The 19,474-nt window shown below is 49.6% G+C and overlaps 1 protein-coding gene across 5 annotated transcripts in view; it reads left to right on the forward strand.

Moving 5' to 3' along the window:
• Positions 1-19,474, forward strand: part of MTMR14 (myotubularin related protein 14) — a 55,331-nt gene that overhangs the window by 20,775 nt on the left and 15,082 nt on the right. For 4 of the 5 annotated variants that reach the window (XM_024556446.3, XM_024556447.3, XM_024556448.3 and 1 more), the window contains exons 6-16: positions 1,092-1,214; positions 2,262-2,335; positions 7,455-7,525; positions 8,140-8,214; positions 12,855-12,921; positions 14,102-14,187; positions 14,453-14,529; positions 14,705-14,741; positions 17,643-17,713; positions 18,493-18,551; positions 18,728-18,866. In XM_024556446.3, coding sequence (XP_024412214.2) covers positions 1,092-1,214; positions 2,262-2,335; positions 7,455-7,525; positions 8,140-8,214; positions 12,855-12,921; positions 14,102-14,187; positions 14,453-14,529; positions 14,705-14,741; positions 17,643-17,713; positions 18,493-18,551; positions 18,728-18,866 — 879 coding nt within the window. The remainder of the gene's footprint in view (positions 1-1,091; positions 1,215-2,261; positions 2,336-7,454; positions 7,526-8,139; positions 8,215-12,854; positions 12,922-14,101; positions 14,188-14,452; positions 14,530-14,704; positions 14,742-17,642; positions 17,714-18,492; positions 18,552-18,727; positions 18,867-19,474) is intronic. The other variant, XM_053929450.1, reaches the window with a different exon arrangement.

Here is a 19,474-nt window from a genome sequence, read left to right on the forward strand (position 1 = left end):
CACAGGGCAAGGGCCTCAGAACCCATGTGAAAGATGTAGGAACTAGAAGCTCACGGCTATGTGATTGGTGCCATGAGAGTGCTTGGTACAAACATGGATTTCCGGCCCCTTTAACAGGCTAGTTCACACTCTTCGTACCTTTAGAAATGTTTTTTAGAAAACACGATAGGGTATTTTGGAAAAGCTCTTTTTTGTGGTCTGTGCCACATGGAAAGTCTTTAACTGGTATCAAGTGTCTTTGGAAGGCACATGAGCACCCTAGTAAAATCAGCTGCCCGAAATTATGGCTCAGTCCCTGAAAGGCATCTTGCTGTGCCCAGGGTTCTGCCCGTTAGTTCCAAGAGCAGCAGCTCTGGCTTGCGCTCAGGAATGTTTGGCTCTTTCCCCAAGGTCAGCCGACCTCTGTCTCCGTCTTCCACACATGCCCTGTTCTTGGCGAGGAGACTGCTAGGGACAGCTAAGCAGTGAGCATTTAAAAAAAAATTAATGGCGAATGTTTACTCATTCTACTTTTGCCTTAATCTGTGTGACTGATCCAAGGCTGTCTGGGGATTAGGAAAATTGAATCTTTCTCCTCGCTTCATAGGCCTGCTGAGTAGAAGAAATTCACTTGGTAGTATTTCATGATCTGTTGATAAGATAGCTTTAAAAATTCCATCTCCCATCAAGAATTTCAATCTGTTACGTTCTGAGCAAGCTGTAGCTAAAAATGGTCCTAAAAGGTGGAGGGATATAAACTCTAATGGAAACTCAAAGACTTATCAGCCACCAGCTTGCTGCTTTTTAGAACTCGGAGATTATCTTCAGTCTTCTGGCTTATTGTCAAGCTGAGCCAGAAAGCCTTTTCCTGGTTCAGGGCTGCAAATTGCTTCTTTGACATGCATCCCACAGTTGGGGGTAATCACTCAGAAAGTCACCTTCTCTGCACCTTTTCTAGAACCAGTTTTCCTGTCTTCCCCTTCCTCCATCTTCTGGAGAAGGGAGACAAGTTCTTGCCGTTGACGTCTGTACTTCCTTGACTGTGTTCCCCGCCCCTCAAACTTTTCTGAATGAGTATGCAGTGCAACTCTCCCTTTGGCTCTTTGTTTCAGAAGTTCCGACACACATCTTTTTGATAAGGTCAGAGGCTATGACATCAAGCTGCTTCGGTACCTGTCAGTCAAATACATCTGTGACCTGATGGTAGAGAACAAGAAGGTGAAGTTTGGCATGAAGTAAGTACAGGGCACCCACCATGAAATGGGCAGAGGTGATGTGTTCACAGGCCTGTGTTCAGCTGTGTTCAGGTTGGTGATAGTACACAGCAGTGACCGAGGGCTCACCATGTGCCAGGCCTTGTGCAGAGGGCTTTCTGTCATCCTTTCATTGTGTCTTCAAACGGCCCTGTAATACAGGTTCTAGTGTCACCCCCTCTTGCAGGCAAGAAACAAGCACAGAGAGGTTATGGAACTTGCCCAAGGTCATCCAGATAGAAACCGAGGGAGCCAGGAGTCTCTAACCTGTGCTGTGCTGCTGCCTTCTCTTAGACTCCCATGAAGATTTGCCTTTGGCTCCAAGTTCTACACCATTGCTCATAGATTAGAGCCTCTTTTAAAATGGAACAAAAAGACCAGTGTTTTTATTCACATATGAACCAAATATTCATGTGATAAGACAAAAGGAAAAAATGGAACCTGGGTGAGGGTTTTGAAATTATTCTGAAATTTTATTTATTTTTTATAATATTGATTTTTAATTATGCTGAGGTTTTCCTAGAAAATATGGCAGACTGAGGCTAAGTTACAGTTTAGCTCTCTGCAGATACCTGACTAGTCCCTTATCCCTTCCTCCATCCGTCAGAACAGTCCTAAGTCTTTACCTTCTGGGTGCTGTTTGTCCGCCTGTTTAGGAGCGTCCTCAGAGTGTTGAGGCAAGAGTCCCCCAGAGTTACTTGGCTCTCATCTGACTCCACACTCCGGTCAGAGGGGCTGTGCTGCCCTCGTCTGGGCCCTAGGTGGAAGGCTGTTCTGCAACCTTAGGTTCTGGTTGTGGCTGCTGCAGTGTTAAAGGGAGAGTGACCTCTCTGGCTTAATAAGTTAGGCTAGGGGACAGTTACATTTCTTAACTGTTAAAAGTAAGCACTGCTGAAGGGCACCATTTGTAACTCTGAGGGGTAGTTTCTGTAGCAAGAGCTTCACTGAACTTGTTACGGTACTCGGTACTCGTTGGGGAATGGCGTGTATGTGTTGTGGTGCTGTAACACATTGTGTCCTGTCTTGTAGCGTAACCTCCTCTGAGAAGGTGGACAAAGCCCAGCGCTATGCCGACTTCACTCTCCTCTCCATCCCGTATCCAGGTAGGGAGCTCCTTTCAGGGTCTAGTCAAGTGACAGGCTTCCAAGGGCTGGGGGCCCTCGGAGGCGGTCAGCAGGCCTTTTTACTTAGGTACATAAGTGTCCCAGGGCTTTCCAGGAGGATCTTGTGTTGGTCTGCGGAGCACACTCTGGCTCCCAGTCTAGGCTTTCGCACTCAGGGCAGGGCGCTGTCCTGAAAGGGGCTTTCTCCTCAGAGGGGTCCCAGGGTTGAGTCCTGGCTCAGGTACTCACGACCACAACCTTGAGTGAATTACTTCATCTCTCCCAGCCTAAGGTTTTCTCAGGTGTCATTTGGAACTGAGAATGGCTTAGCTCAGTATTTTGTTGTCAAGATTGGATGCGATCACATTTATCAAAGTGCTCTGTGCAGGCAAAGTATAAAGTGACATTGTTAGTACTGTGGGTCAGCAACTAATCATGGTAGTGTGGCCCGAGTGGCTCTGAACCTTTGCGTGTCTGAAGTTGGCCCAGGCAGGGCTGTTCCGGTGGTAGAAGAATATAATTGCTCTGCCCCCAGTTGTACATAGTTGGTGATGGCCTCACCACGTTGCAGAGCATGTCGGTGTGCACAGAGCTAGCTGCATTGTCTCCGGTGTATAGACATGTATGCAGCCTGTACCCAGGGCAATATTCTCTGCCCTGGATACTAAAGCTGTGTCGGCCCAGTTGATAACGTGTAAGCTTTCTGGCAATAACCTGCTTGTTCAGCAAGGGAGGCCAAGGAGCCCTGACACCAGTGTACGACTTTGTCAACAAACAGCAGGAAGTGTACTTTTCTCCTTGAAACGTCTCTCCTGCTTCCCAGCACCAGCATCTGCCTTCAGTCCTGTGCTGGACCTTGTCTCCTCATCTTGTAGCCATATAGCCATTAGCAAGGGCAGGCCAGTGACAGCAGTTTCCTGTATAGCCAGGAGGCCTTCTCGTTAGAACTGCAAGTTCATCTAGTGCCTAGCGGGGAGAGCGTATCCTCATCATTGTAAGCTGGTAACCCCGGATAGCCTGGTGCTCTTACAGTGACTTCCACCAGAGTCTCTTCCCTCTTCTCTGCCAGCTTAGCATTTGGTGCCTTGCAGAGCTGGGCCTGAGTCCCAGCCGTAGCACTGTGTATCCTTGAACAAGTCCCTTAAAACCCTTCTGAGCATCGGTTGCATCCTCCATAAACTGAAGATAATGGTGCTTATTTCAGAGTTAAGTGCCAGACCCATCCCTAACAGGGGTTTGTAAACACCAGGCCACATGACGGGTACATGGGAGATAAAGCTTAGGGGGGCTCCTCCTCCCCAAAAGCCACTTCAGGCAGCTGCAGACATAATGGTGATGCATGAGCTTGACGGCATCAGAGCTGCGCTGTGACAGGAGTGTCCCAACCATGGCGTCTTAAGCTGGAACTGCCAGGTAGATCTGGCTTTCAGATCAGGCTCTCGACTCCCAGGAGACACTTTGAGGACACTTCACCAACGGAAGTACTCTGTGGAACAGGAAAGGTCCGTGTTGCCTGAGGAACCAAGCATCACTTTCTTTGTTTATATTTAGGCTCGAAGTAGTTTTGCTAGAAGTTTGAAAACCACTGCTCCAGAACAGTAGCACAATGTCCTTTCTGCTGTAGTTTGGCGTTTGTTACGACTCCCGAAATATTAACACCCTGTGTTTGACTCAGTTATTCATTAGGCCGTAATCCAGCTAACTTGGGGGTAAAGATGTTCATGACAATGTCTGTTTGTGCTAGCAAAACATGGGAAATGTCATCATTGATCGGAATAATGATTTACCTAAATGATGGTACAGCCATTGATGGTAGAATGAAGTATTGCATAGTCGGAAAGACGCATTAACTTTTGACATGGAACAATGCTTAAGAGGCTAAGCAGGATACAAAATTATATAAAGTAGTCCTCCCTTATTTGCAGTTTCATTTTCTACAGTTTTGGTTATCTGTGGCTAACCAGGATCTGAATATATTAAATGGATGATTCCAGAAATAAACACTTCACAAGTTTTAAATTGCATGCCATCCTGAGTAGCATGATGAAATCTCACGCTGTCGTGCTCTGTGCTGCTCAGGATGTGAATCATCTCTCTGTGCAGCCTTTCCATGCTGTTGACGCTATACCTGACCATTAGCCACTTGCTAGCCATCTCGGCTCTCAGATCGACTGTCATGGTATCACAGTGCTTGTGTTCCAGTAACCCTTATTTTACTTAAGTATGGCCCCAAAGCACAGGAGTAGTGATGCTGGCAACGTAGACATGCCTACGAGGGGCTATGAAGTATTCATATGTATAGGAAAAACAGTACATATAGGGTTCAGTACCGTGGGTGGTTTCAGGCATCCACTGGGGGTCTTGGAACATATCCCCCACGAATCAAAGGATGACTGGTACAATTTTTTCTTTTAAAAAAGATATTTATTTATTTTTAGAGAGAGGGGAGGGAGGGAGAAAGAGGGAGAGAAACAATTACTGGTTGCCTCTTGTATGCCCCCAAACTGGGGGCCTGGCCCACAATGCAGGCATGTGCCCTGACCAGGAATTGAACCAGCAACCGTTTAGTTTGTAGGCCAACCTTTAATCCACTGAGCCATAGCAGTCAGGGCTACAATTTCAACTACATAAGGGAAAAAGTACTTACACAAAAGGTTGAGAAGGAAATATGCTAAAATTGTAAGATGATATGCTCTGTGAATTTTTTCCCGTTCTTCCCAAAATGTTTATATGCTACATCTGATAGTTTCTATATTGAGGGGAGGGTGGGAGGGATCAGTGAAAACAAAGGCAAGGGTTGGGGAGTCGCCATTGCACATGCAGGTAAGAGGACATGAGAAGCACTTTCTACTTTGTGTATTCATGTTCTTGAATTTCTTCACATGCTTGTATTAATTCACAAAAAGGAAAAGAGCCCTGGCCAGTGTGTCTCAGCTGGTTGGAGCCTCGTCCCGTAAACCGAGAGGTTGTGGGTTCCATTCTCAAAGTCAGAGCACATGCTGGGTTGTGGGTTCGGCCCCTGGTTGGGGTGTGTGCCAGGCAGTTGATTGATGTTTCTCACATCGATGTTTTTCTCCCTTACTCTCCCCCTTTCTTTCCCTCCATCCAAAATCAATAAGCATGTCCTTGATAGAGGATTTTTAAAAGGCGGGGGTCGGGGGGGACGACAAAATTACCATTATCCAAACCAGGTCACTGAAATGGGCTTTGCGAAGGTTTCAGGGCCTCATTTAAGCCCTCTCATGACTTTGAGGCCCAGACAGGAACTACAATGGTATCAGTTCTAGTTCTGTTAATCCAACTTGGGCTTAGATGGGCCCTTGAAAGTGAGAAGTGTTCTGGGAGCACTTCCTTCACGGCACCAAAATAGATTCACCAAAAACTCCAAGCATGAGTCTGATTTGCTTCCTCCTTGAGTGTGGCTCTTCTCCCTCCACGCAGTCCCATTTCTTGGCCTCTCAGTAGGTTCAGAAATCTGTTCAGGTAATGCATGTTAGAAATTGCCCTGGGTACCGAGTCTATTTTAATTCTATTCGTTTCTCACAAAAAATTACTTCTGCATCATAGGCTGGTCAGAACTCATCCTAAAGTCTACGTTGTTGATTTGAGCAACTTGAGTTTGAGAAAACAGCACTTCGCAGGAGCTCTGAGAGATAATGGGTATCTTCTTAACCTGGGCTCATAGCTCAGTACCTTTATCTGATGTATTTATATTTCTTCTTTCTCCCAAAGAGGCACCCAAGAATAGGCTGAAGTGTTATAGCTGAGGATTGTTCCCTGACTTCTGAGGCAGAAGTGAGGTTTGGGGGATTAGAGTGCAAAAATGAGCAAGGGGAGGGCCCAGGCTACTGAACACACGGCCCGCGTCTCCAGACCTTCTTCTCCAGAGGAACCTTTTCTTTCTTCCTTGGGCCTCAGACAGGAACTTGGCCCCAGAGCAGTAGCTAGAGAATTCCATTGGAAGTTTTTGGCTTGTGGACACTTCCAGGGAATTTGGACAACTATTTTGCCTTTGGGGATCTCACCAAAGTGGCACCTATGGCCAAAGCCACGTGCCCTCCAGTTTGCGTTGGCCCTGGCTGAGGAACTGAGAATCACTGCAAGAAGTTCCTTTCAAAGTGCCTCTTTCCTGTCCTTGTGGCCTGAAGCCCCAGCAGCCCACGGGTGCTCACTGTGCAGTGGTGTGAGAGCAAGCCTCACTCTTTCTGAACCAAGCAGGCGACTAAGCCGCAGGGCTGGCACTGTGGGCTCTCGCTGCAGCAGCGTGGCGATAGTGGCATGCTGCCATTGAGTGCCGTGTGTACCCGTGCTCTGCCAGGTATTTCATGTGTGTTACTTCGTTTTTTCCTTACTGTGTTACAAATGAGAAAATCAAGGCTTAGAGAATTTAAACAACTTGTTCTCAGTCACAGAGCTACGCAAAAAGTTGAGATTTGAAGCTGGGAATGCTGCCGAAGCCCTTTCTCTCCACTGTTCCGATCCATGTTCTTGAGGGTTTACCCTAGTGGAGTTTTGTAAAATTTTTCCGGCAAAGTACCCCTTGGCCAGGTTTGTTGGAGAGAGGCGTGTCTCCTGAGCACCTGTCCATTTCAGGCACTGTCTGCGGTCCTTTCCAGGATGTCAGTGTTGGTCCTCACCGAAAGCCTGCAGGGTTGGGATCAGAGCAGAGGGCGGTGATCTCCTGTAACTGCATAAATGGCTGAGATGGTGCTGACAGGGCTCAGGTGGTAAAACGTGTTTTGTTTGCTGGCTGTTGGCACTTCAGGGGCATGTAGGACAAAGGGACCTGAAACAAAGGAGAAGTGGCCAAATAATCAGCAAGCACAGATGGGGAGAGATACAGAGAGGCGTGCAGTCAGGTCATACGTCCTCAGGAAGGCATGTAACTAGAAACCAGAGGAGCTTAGGAGGCCTGTTCTCTCTCTCTCACCTGCCCATTTTATTTCCTTTCTGCCTACCCCACCCTACGCACATACGTCGTGTTAGCTGTGACTTCATCTGGGGCCTACCGGTGTGGAGGAGTGTGTGAGCTGGTGGCCACCATGGTCTGCCAGCACTCGGGCATCTCAGGAGACTGGGCTGGAAAGAGTGGTGTCATAACTCTGCCCTTCTTTTCCAGGCTGTGAATTTTTCAAAGAATATAAGGATCGGGATTACATGGCTGAAGGGCTCATTTTTAACTGGAAGCAGGTATGAACAATAACATTTGTCAACTTGGGTCTTAATGTTTCTTTGTAAAGGGAGACTGTGGAGAGCAGCTAGCAATCTTTTTGGAGAAAACAACTACCCTTTTTCTTTCTTGTCTCTTCCCTGAATGAATCTCATTATTTTCTCTCTCTCTTCTTGTATATAAATGTTTACATTCTCATCATATAGACTTTACTGTCTCCCTTTAGTTTTTCCCTTTCTTTAAAGGAGTTTCCAGGGACAAGGTAGGAAAGGTCCTTCCTCTTTGCTCCGCTGTCTGTGTCAAGAGGAGGACCAGCACTCTGTCCCTTCCCCAGCCAGGGGGAGCAGGCCACAGGAGCCTGCTGGAGGCTGCATGCAGGTCACTCACATCGGTCTCAGCAGTAAACGGTCGAACGGCCAGCTGAAAAGCTCTGCTTGGCAGCAGTGTCTGGTCCCTCTCATTTTTAAGCCCTCGCTCCCAGCGTAGCAGAGGCGTCGGGCCCAGAGAAGGCAAGCACTGTGAAGGGACAGCATACCTGCCTGTGGTAGCCACACCTTCAGGGCCACAACCTGCCCTGTCACCATGGCTTCTCATGGCCAGCCTGCATCTCACAGGTGTCTTTTTCTGTCCCCAGGACTACGTCGATGCCCCATTGAGCATTCCCGACTTCCTGACTTGCTCTCTAAACATTGACTGGAGCCAGTATCAGGTGAGGGGCCTGACTCTAGCAGGGCAGAGTAGGGGAAGGAGCCAAGGGGACCGTTGATGCCTGTCCCACAAGTCCGTCATGCAGATAACTGAAGAGCTGGCTGGTGCCCTTTGACCTTTCACAGCCTAGGAAAAAAGGAACTTATTGTCTGTTTAACTTTCTGACTTCTGATTTGCTCTTGGCCCAGAAAATACACGCTTTCTGAACGTGACTCACTCGAGGATTTGCATCCACCAGGGGGTTCTTTTTCCAGAGGACCTCTTGGTGGCTGCTTTCTAGCCCTGGGCTTTAGTGACTTTTCATTTTTCCTTTTAAATGCATGTTCTGCCAGAGGAAGTGCAGAGCTGCCTGACCCCATTTGATTATAGAAACTTTAAAATTATTTCCATTGTGCTCCTCTTTGTCTAACATGGAAGAGGCCTCAGCCTCCCTGGATGGAGCCATCTCTCTGCTGTGTTTAGTCCTCTGTACAAGTTCGAAGGCTGTCGGCCATCTCCTGGCTACTTGCTTCACCCAGGACAAGTAGCCTTGTTCTCCCACCACCTTCCCCGCATCTGTCACCTCGGTCTGGGCTACCTCCCAGCCTCCTCTTGCCTGGCTGAGACATTGCCTTCAGGATTTGGCCTGGATATTCATTCTAGGAAGATTTCCCTAATATCTTTTATCCCACATTTCCAGGGTTGGATGTCTTTATCTGCATTCCCATTGACCCCCTGGGTATATCTATCATGGAATTTTCCACTGAGCTGTGGTCACTGATTTAGAGATCTGTTTTCCCATCTCCAGTAGACTGAGCTCCTGAAGGATGGGGAACCATGGCCTGTGCAGCACAGAAATGCACAGAGCCTAGAGCTGGAAAGGCCCAGCCAGTGACTGCCTTGAAAACATCCTGTTTCCCTCTTCCTCCTCCTCCAGGTCTGGACAGTTCCCTTCCATCCGGGAGGTCTCAGAGAGGCCCCACCCACTTGTTAAGCAGCTATGTGCCCCCATATGATCTTGGATTTTGTCTTCAAGGTAGCAAGTGGTCTGTAAAGGTAGAGGTTGTGCTTATCTCATTTTATCTTGTACATTCAGCCCCTAGTCACAAAGCAGGAGCTTCATGACTGTTTGCGTGAATGAGTTAAGAGTGGTGTCAGGTCTTTATGCAGGTGTTTCTACAAGAGAAGGAGTTTTAGGAAGGCGAGCAGGCCAGTTGTTTGTTGTGCCCCAGAAGCCTGGGGAAGGAACAGGTTCAAGGGCCCTGCTTCCTTCTGAATTTATTGTATGCAGAGGTATCACGTCATACTTATTCTCCCTTGTGGCATATTCTTTCCCCTTATGTAGATGCGAACTGGATCTGATAAACTTACCAAACAAGATGCAACTGTAGGGGTTCAATGTGTTGACACTGACAAGGACGTTTCTTTCTCTAAAAAGGAGTCCTGTCTAATACAAGCCCTGGATCTAGGCCCCGGCTTGCTCAGCCTTTTTTGCGGGGCTCTGTGGCCTTGAGCAAATGACCTCACTTGTCTCTGAAAGTAGAGTTGACAACACCTATTTCAGTGCATGGCGAGGTTCAAGTATGATTACTGTGCGAAAGTGTCCTCTTAACTGAAATGCCAATTTTAATGACGATAATTAAGAACTAGGCTACTAGCTAGCTAACTCAAGGGAGTGAACACTAATAATGTTCCAGACACAAAAGTAGAAGGGCATGGCTTCCTCCCAAGAGTCCTGCCTCTCCAGTTGCTTGTTGTTCTTCCTGGGCCTCCTACCATCCTCCTCCGCAGCCAGGTGTAGGTTCTGGCCTTTCAGTCCCTTCAGCATGGGGGTCCAGGACTCCGCTCCCTCCTCATCTCCCCCAGTGATCTCATTCATCAGTCACTCCATTAGCCTACTGCCTCTCTTGGCAGTCTGCATCTACATCATCTTCCTCAAGCATCCCTCCATGCAGCCACCTCAAACACAAGCTGTCCAAAATGGAACTGGCCACAACCTACAGCACCCCCAGGAAGGCCTAGATGCCTCCCCTGGGGCACCATTTACATAGATGCTCAGACTTGAAACTTCAGTGCTTTTCTTCCCTCACATCCGTTGCCAGGTCCCACCAGTTCTCTAAATCTCTGTCCCTGGTGAAACTCTCTGGTCCTTCCTGCCTCCATCTCTTTGCCTAGTTCAGGCCACAGTCATCTCAGTGAATCTCCTGTCTGAACATGGGGCACACGGAGGAGCAACTGGAAACAGTGAATGTAAAGCATTTGAATAGGGCCTCACAGGAAGCAATACTCAAATCATGGAGCAAGGTCATTATTGTCATCCCCTTCCCTAAAACCCACCACTGACTTTTTTTACCATTTTCCTCAGAATAGAGTCCAGGACCCTTAAGTGGCCCACCCAGTTCGTCCTGTCCCATCCTTGTTCTTGAGACTGGCCATCCTCTCCTCCAGCCACACTGGCCTCCTTTCAGCCCCTTCGGGAAGAGCACTTTCCAGGTTTGCACATGCTATTCTCACTGCCAGAAACATTTATCTGCTTTCCCTGCCCTTTTATATGTACGTCACCACCTCCAAGAAGCCTTCCCTAATGGTCCCCATGGAACAGGCTAGTCTCACAATGACACAGTCCCGCAGCATCCTAGAGGTCTCCTTTCAGTCTGCACACCTGCAGCAGTCTGCACTTTGCCTTCTCTGGATTGCAGCCCCTTGAGGGCTGAGTTATCATTCACCCCTGTGCCCCAGTCCGGGCCCTCAGGGATGTTCACAGTGGGAGCGCTCTGGCAGTACCTGTGAGGGTCTTGCTGCCTTCCCTGCAATCAGACCAAATTCCATAGAGGTCTTCTTTTTCTTTCTGTGCCCTAAGACCCCTTCCAGTGTCTTCTCCTCAAGCTAGCCCCTGACAGTGAATAGGTAGCGAAGGAACATTCTACAGGTGTGTCCTAGTACCTAAGCACTAGGCCGTGGGGATGCAGAGATGCCAAAATGGTTTCTGCCATTACTGGGCTCGATCTAGGAAAAGAGGCAACAACATAACCGTCACCTGCATAGTACAGGTGTCGACCAGCGGCCACAGAAGATGACTCTGTAGAGAACATAACAGGGCTGGGCCTTTGCATGAGGAGAGTGCCAGCCAGGGGAACAAGTACTCCGGGCGTAGAAACATAAGCAGGGGCCAGGTGCTCAACTCTGCACCCAGAGACTTTTTCCTGGAGGAAGTCGGATAAGAGAGTCAGAGGACGTTTTCATACATTTTTCAGGTCTCCCTCACCTCCTGCAATCCGCGCACCATTGTTTCTTTCTTTGGTGTTACGGGAAAAGTCTCTGCAGTGCAGCATGACTTTGATAAGAACCTGAACTTCGAAGTCTGGCAGGGCTGGGTAATGCTCCAGCTCAGCTGAGCTCTGACCTTGGGCCGCTACCATCCCATCACTCCCCAGCCTGTGGCTCCTACCCCAGGACTAGGTTCATTGTGAATTTGCTGCCTCTCCCTGGTTGTCAATGTCCCCTTCAAATAACCACCATGACTGAAGCTGTGCAGTTCAGTCATTGGTCTGGTCCTGCCACTCCTGGCCACTGCATCTTCCCCCAGCCCACCTGACTTCATTCCAGGGCTTTGTGCTGCATGGGTCTTGCCTCCTCCTGCTCTTCCCCACCCTGTGAGAATGAACCATAGCTTTGAGGGACTCTATTGGCAATGGTGTGTGTGGCACGCTTGAGCCAGATGAGTGGAGAGACCCCTGTGCTACTACAGATAATGACTTTATTAGTGCGGTGTTGCAGCGCCGTCTCTGGGGCTGCAGAAAGTGGGTCAGAACTCTCCAGGGGCTGTGGGAGGGTCAGGTAAATGAGCCTGTTTTCAGTTCCTGGGAAAACCATGCTAATTACAGGTGCCGTGTTCACCCTCCCCCCAGGGAAGCGCTCTCCACGCACCCTGCACAGCCGTAGAACACTGATAAGCAGCTGTGTGGAGAGGCTGCCCCACGGAAGGGAAGGAGACTGCAGAACTGGGTCAAGCCCCTCCATGGAATTCCAGATTACGAGTGGACCATTTGTAAGAGCATCTGGTCTAGGCCTCTTACTTGAGCTAGAACAGAGGCCCTAGTCTCTTTACAACCTTTGCCTATTTTTCGTCTTCCACCTTATGGGCCTCCCGTTTTAAAAGATTCTGTCTGCCAACAGACTACATTTATTATTCATCAAAAAACAGTATGCAGTGAATAGCAGTAGAAAGTGGGAAAAGTGTAGTAGATGAGAAGATTGATATTTTCCTTGGTTTCTGTGATGTGATAGCAGAAGAAGGAATGGCTCTTTCTGTTTGGCAGCAGTGGCCACCAGCTCAGGGCTCTTTGTTTGCCGCTTTTAACCCCCCAGAGAGCCCCGTGGGGAGCCCAGGGCCTAGAGGAGGCTGCTGGTGGGTTGCCCAGGCTTCTGCATGGCTTCCCCTTCCTCACTGTCACATTGGGATAGAGCTCGCTGAGTAGGGGGCACCCGTGGGGTGAGGGTGCAGGGAAAGGGGAAAGGAGGTCTCAGAATGGGGAATGAAATCTCCGGTTATCTGGTATTTAGGACCAAGAGCGTTGGGTACTTTATTTTTTAAATACTTCCAATGCCCAGTCTGAGTTAAGTATCTGTTTCTAGACCCCTATTATCTTTCTTCCCCAACAGAGTTGGGACCTGGTGCAACAAACACAAAACTACCTGAAACTGCTGCTTTCCATAATTAACAGCGACGGTGAGTCTGCCTCCACCTGAGCCCTCAAGCCATTGGATCTCCTGGGTGTTCCCAGGTCGTGACCCTGAGAATGTGTGTTTGCGGGGACCACACAAGTACCTTTTGCTCTGTCGTAGAAGGATTTGGGGATTCTCTTCTCCATTGGCAGCTTTATTCCACATCCTCAAAACCCTAGAAAACAAAATCATAAACTCATTACTATCCGAACCCCACGGGGTCAGCTGACTTTTGAGCATCAGTGTTGTGTGGGGGGCCAAAATGGCCTTTTAATTCAGAAAGATGAGTGGAAATCACTCCTGGCTTCTTACTGGGTTTAAGCAAAAGCTCAGAGAGGACCAGTCACCCACCCCGTTTGGCTGTTTTGATTGGATAGGACGTGGTGTCTCTGGAGCAGGCTGACTCTTACTTTTTGATATCAGTCAGGAATTCCATGGGATTGCACTTGCTTGAAGAAGTGGAAATACATTAGCTTATATAACCAACAACAGCAGAGCCAGGCGCCTAACAAATATCACAAAGAATCTCTTCTCATTTCTCATACGCACTGTCTAATTAGCTTCATGGCCGACAACCATCTCTGACTTGTTTCCTGCCATATAAACTCCCCCAGAAGAGACAGACTGCTTCTGTCCCAGAGCTCATGCTCATAGGCCCATCTCTGAACCAGTCACTGTGGCCAGGTTTGCAAAAAAGTCACATTCCTGTCCCTGGAGCTAGGCAGTGATTCTCTGTACTGCCCCTCAGGGGGCTTCCGGAGAGTGGGGTGTTGTAGGAACTAGAGAAAGCCTACTGTGTTTGGTGGGTGTCAGCCAGGGACCCTAAATGTTCTTGGGACAGCCCTGTACAGTGAACTGGCTTCCCCTGAGATACCCATAGTGCCCTCCCTAGAAATGCTGGGCAGTGACGTGCAGGTCAGCCCCACCTAGATGACTTGGGCAGAGTGGACTGTCCAGGCATCACTGCTTCCCTTACAGTACCCTGTAGCCAGAAGAAAGAGGTGCTGCAGACAGACAGGTGCCCACCCCCCACCCCTTTCTGGGACCAGATTGGAGAAGAACTTGGGGAACCCCACCAAGAAGCAGGAGACTAGGGGAGGTCTGGTTCTCACTCCAGGCCAGGGGGGATGGCATGTTTCCTTCTCATCAGCCTATGTTTGCTTCTCTTCTGGGTTCCTGAGTAGACGACAGCGGGCTGCTAGTACACTGTATCTCAGGCTGGGATCGGACCCCCCTCTTCATCTCTCTTCTGCGCCTTTCCTTGTGGGCTGTGAGTACGGATGGGCTGGGTGGGGGCTCAGGGAGCATTCAGAGGCCCATACCAAGATCTACCCTTCGGGAGTATTAGGAAGTAGATGATAGCTCCAGGGAGTAGAGATTTGGAGTGAGGTGGTGTGTTTAACCCTGTTTCTGGGGGTTGTTGGGCAGCCTTGCCACTAGGTTTGTAGCTGTGGTTCAGGTCCTGGAACAAGGAGGGGGCCTTGTCTCAGGGAGGTATCTTCCTGATTGTGGCACGTCTTCCCTGTCCCTTCCAGGATGGGCTCATCCACACGTCCCTGAAGCCTGCTGAGATCCTCTACCTAACAGTGGCCTATGATTGGTTCCTCTTTGGGTAAGCCTTTGGGGAATGTCAGGTTTTGGGTGGGGGCAGTGCCATGAGAACTGCGTTTCTGTGTGGACATGTGTGTAGTGGCTTCTGTGACAGTGTCTGAGGTCCCTGTGACTTGGGACCCCCTTTACCTCCCTATCTCGGCACTACTCTCTGTGACCTTGCCTTTTTGTTGCAGGCACATGTTGGTGGATCGGCTCAGCAAAGGAGAGGAGGTGGGTACTGCTCACAGTCTGCAAGCACATGCCAGAGCTCCCAGAGCTTGGGTTTTTTTACCCGCAAGAGGGACAGGATGGCAGTCAGTTTGGTGTTGACAGTCCCCTCCCGGTGTGCGCTGGGGTTAGGCAGCATGGCAGGAGACGCTCCAGCACCACAGCCCCCTTCTGAGCCTGGGTTCCTTTCCTGCGCTGTGGGGATAACATGCCCACTCGCTGCCTGTGACCTTCGTGCATCGCTCCTTTTCCCGCCATCCTTCTTACAGCTGACCTTGTTTTCTCCACTCAGCTCTGGAACCAATTTACAAGTCCTCTTCCGTCCCCCTCATCCTTACAGCTAAAACCCAGATGCTCTTCCCCACCGCCCTCTCTACTCTCATCACACCCACTTGGCAACTTTTAAGCCCCAGGGCTGTCCATGCAAATGGGGTCCTGCCCTGCTCCACACTGCCAGCCCAGCCCCAGAGCAGGCAGGGTCAGCTGGGCTCCAGGGTCTCCTTCCTGTCTGGGGCTCGCCCCTTCTTCCTTTCTACTCTGACCTCTCCACACCCATCCTTTTTTGCTGCTTTTCTCAGTCTTTGCCTCTTTAGTATCCTTGTTTTCCCTGAACACAGACCTAGAGTCAGACCTGAGTTTGAATCCAAGTTGTTCCACTTACTACCTGGGTGACCTTGCGGTGATGTGATTAACCTTGAGTCTCCTGCTGTTGGTCCCGCTGCCTCACAAAGAGAATGTGTCCACATGCCCAGCGTGGGAGCCACCATGCAGTGTTAGCTCTTTTTTCCTGCCCTCCTGTTCCCCCCTTATCTTCCTGAAACATCTTTATCACTCTCCTGAGGCTGCCTTATTTTCCAGGCATCTTATCTTGTGCCTCCTTTTGTTCCTCCCTCATAGCTCTCCTTGCCCCTTCCAAATTTCCAAGCACTTACTGCATCTGCCAGGGCTGCAGAGCTCATATGCCAGTTCTTCAGAGGTCTCCGTGAACTGTCAGAAACACCGACTTTGGTACTATAATCTGCACATAAAGCCCCTTCACAGTCACTCGTTTTGACACTCACTGGCTTTCCAGGACATCCTGCCCTCCATACCAAGTCCCCCACTCCCAGTGCAGGCCAGATTCTGCCTTCAGAGACTCTCTGCAGAAGATGAGGCTGAGCCCAGTGGGGTCTGGATTTAAACTCTGGCCATCTCTCGGCATATGCAAGAGGCTTTCCTCAGCTGAGAGAGTGGGTTTTCAGGGTTATGGGCTTTTCTCTTAGCCCCACTGGATCCTCAGGACACCGACTGATGCTTTGTGCTGCAGCAGGCCCTCCAAGTGGGGAGCGCCCATGGCCTGGGGCCTCCTCTTCCATCTGGTGTGGGGGGGATGAGGGGAGATGGTAGGTGGGGGTGGTGGATGGGAGGGGGCTGAGGGGAGGGTGCGACTGCTATCTTTGAGACAAAGATGCACAACAGCACTTCATATGTAACCATTCAAATGTTTTTGCTGTTTTTATAATTCATAACCCTTGCTGGGGGTTCCTGGGAGGTCGATACGAAGAGCTTCCATTTGTCTAGTAGATTGCGCAGTAGGGGCAGTTGTGCTGGGGCAGCTGCTGGTGTGTGGGTGACAACCAGCCCATCCTGTTGGCTGAGTGCTAACTCAGAAGTGTGACAGGGTCCCTGAAGGTCACGTCTCAACCCTGGCCAGCCCCCTCTGACTGAGGCTTTCCTCTGCCCTTCCCTGGCCCATTCCTAACCTTACCCATGATCATTTCAAGAAACCTCTGTTTGCTGTGTGGCACCCAGGCAAAACATGCTCCACAGGTCCAACTTGTATATTTGGAAGATTAAACTTGACATTATCATTAAAAAAAAAAATACATCGATGTTTTAAAAAATGAAAACAAAAAAACTGAGGCCTAGTAAATAGTACCCTGTTCCTCCCTTGTTTTTGAGGTTCACAGCACATTAGCATATTAAAGGCTAAAAAGTTTTTGGTGAAACCACCTGTTTAATTTTATGTAACACATTTTCATACCGACCTGACTCTCTCTCTCTCTCTCTCTCTCTCTCTCTCTCTCTTTTTTTTTTTTTTTTTTTTTTTTTTTTTTTTTTAAGGATATCATATGGGGCTCTGGGATACCATGAAGGGTTCATGTACCATACCTTTCAGAATCATTGGGGAGTCTTAAAAACTGCAAAGACTGTGCCTTTTGTGCATTTAAAGGGGTCCATCTGATTAGGGCGATGGCTGGAGGGGAGAAGGGTGGCGGGGATGTGGCTGGAGGTCAGGAGCCGCCTCCTGTTTGTGCCACCTCAGATTTAGACCTGCCTCTCATAGCTCCTGAGCAGAGCAGGAGCCACACCCTGGCTGCCCCTCATCCCTGCTTCTCCTGAACCACTGTTTCTGGGCATCTCCCCCTACAAAATTTTATCCCTTCCCCTTCCGTTGTATTCCTTAATTTGTGTTCATTTAATCTTTTTGCCTCAAAATAATCTCTCCCAGCTGTCCTTCTTTGTTTGCCTCTCTCCCTGGGATTCTTAGGAGAGGCCAAGGGGAGAAGATGCTGTGCTCTTCATCCTTTTCAGTAGCTTGAGATCACGCATGTTATATTTGAAGAGTTTGAAAAATCCCTGGCTTACCTTGCATTCCCAGGAAGGAAACACGATCCCTTCCTTCCTCGCCCCAGCCAAGTGCACTTGCCTGGCCTGCTAAGCCCTCTCTACCCCGCATACCGCATAGCATACTGCATGACGTTTACAGACCAGATTATCCAGCAGGGTCCCCAGAACAGGGCTGCTGTCCTGCAGAGGGTTGACCTGGGTGGCTGCCTGCCCTCTCCCGGGCACTCTGCCACCTAGATTCTTCTCTCTGGAGAAGACTATCTTTTCATATGTGCTGCTCTTTTGTTTCTTCAGATTTTCTTCTTCTGCTTCAATTTTTTGAAGCATATCATCTCCGAGGAGTTCTCTTCTCTGAAGACACAGAGGTAAGGAGAAGCCTGCTCTCACACTAGTGCCAGAGCGCTCTTGGAAGGGCCACTGTACAGCAGGCGGGGCCTTCTTTGCCATCTTATCCCTGCCCTGCTCCCCTGCATGCTTGCATGCTGGCCTTCTTTCCATGCCTTCCCTCTGAGGCCAGGGTATGGGTCCCTGGTGAAGGCTAGTGAATAAAGAGGCTCTTCTGCCTGTGAGGCAGGCTGGAATCCGCCTGCAGTCATGCTGTCAGAGAGGTTTTGGGACAGGTGAGTGGTCTTCAATAACCAGGAGAACAAGGTGCTGTGCTGTAGGAAAGCCAGCCCAAGGACAGGAGGACTCGTAACTCCCCACAGCCCAGCGAAAGCAGCCAGTTCTCCTGCCTGGATAGAGTTGCCCTCCCTGGGCTTCTGTAAAGTGCACCACTGTGCAACCCGTCACCACGGAGCAGAGTCTGCTCCCAGACTGGGAAATGCAGGAGTCTCGCTTGGCAGTTGCCTTAGGATCCCTATGAGAGTTGGTGTCTTTTCTGAGTTCCCTTGCCTTCCAAATTCAAGCTCCTAGTGTGTTTGGCTAGACTTGACTTCTAAGGGGCCAAGCTGACAGGAAAGAGGCAGGCTTTGCTGGTCTCCCAGAAGTGGGTCTGGGATTTTGCAACACTCTAGGGTAGAACCTTATGTTCATTAGTTGCCAGGGAGTTAAAGCTTCTTTCCCAGGTGAGCAGCATGGGGCTGAGGGGTCGAAGAAGACCCCCGCCCAATCTGGAATTCACCATTCTTGGTTCTGTTTACAGGAGGAAGAGTTTGCCAGCCCGGGATGCAGGCTTCACCCTGGAAGATATCTGCATGCTGAGTGAGTCACAGGCCCCAGCAGATTTCCCTTCCTCTGTTCTTCTTTTTGACTAAGGACCGCACAGGAATTGTTTTTTTCTAAGAAGCTTCCTTCTCCCATTGTATGGTATGGAAGAGGTGGGGGACCAGTAGTGGGAGAAGATAATGTGCTGAACAGATGGCCTTGGCCTCTTTCAGGACGAAAGGACCGTGGCAGCACCACCAGCCTTGGCAGCGACTTCTCTCTGGTCATGGAGAGCTCCCCAGGAGCCACTGGGAGCTTTACCTATGAGGCCGTGGAGCTGGTCACTGCAGGAGCACAGACTCAAGCAGCTTGGTGAGGGGCCAGGCTGGAACTAAGCTTGCTCACAGCTGTGGCCCAGGGTCACCAGCTCCAGGGAGTCCCAGGAACAAAGGGGCCTCCAACAGTAGGGCTGAGAGCACAGCTCTGTGCCCTGCTGTTTCTTCTGGGCCTTGGAGGCCAGCCATCTGGTTGGTGAGGGGCACTGCCTGTGGTGGCCCAGGAGCATGAAGGGCTGGGGCTGCCTGTGAAATCACGGAAGAAACGACAGGGCTGGGTGAGGGAAAGCTAAATGTTAAAGGGACTCCCTGGGGGAGCTCCCTTGTATTATTTGACTGGGAAGTGGGGGACAGTTTAAAAAGAAGAAAACAAGAAGCAGTGAGTACAAAGTGGTGATTGGGAATTGGGGACTTGGTTGAGTCAACTCCTTTGAAAATCTGGTGGAATCTGAGAACCTGATGACTTTCTTCCTAGAAAATGGCTCAAGATTTTGTATAACATTTGGAAGGAGGGGCAGTTACTGAACTTTTAGTTAAAGATCTGTTTTCTAGCATGCGCTCTGAGACCAGTAGGTATTATTTGGATGCCACAGCCCTTCCATGAAGACCCAGCTCTTGCTGCCATGGCCGAGTCTAAGGGAGTAT

The sequence above is a fragment of the Desmodus rotundus genome, chromosome 8 (assembly GCF_022682495.2).
Source record: "Desmodus rotundus isolate HL8 chromosome 8, HLdesRot8A.1, whole genome shotgun sequence".
NCBI classification, from domain to species: domain Eukaryota; kingdom Metazoa; phylum Chordata; class Mammalia; order Chiroptera; family Phyllostomidae; genus Desmodus; species Desmodus rotundus.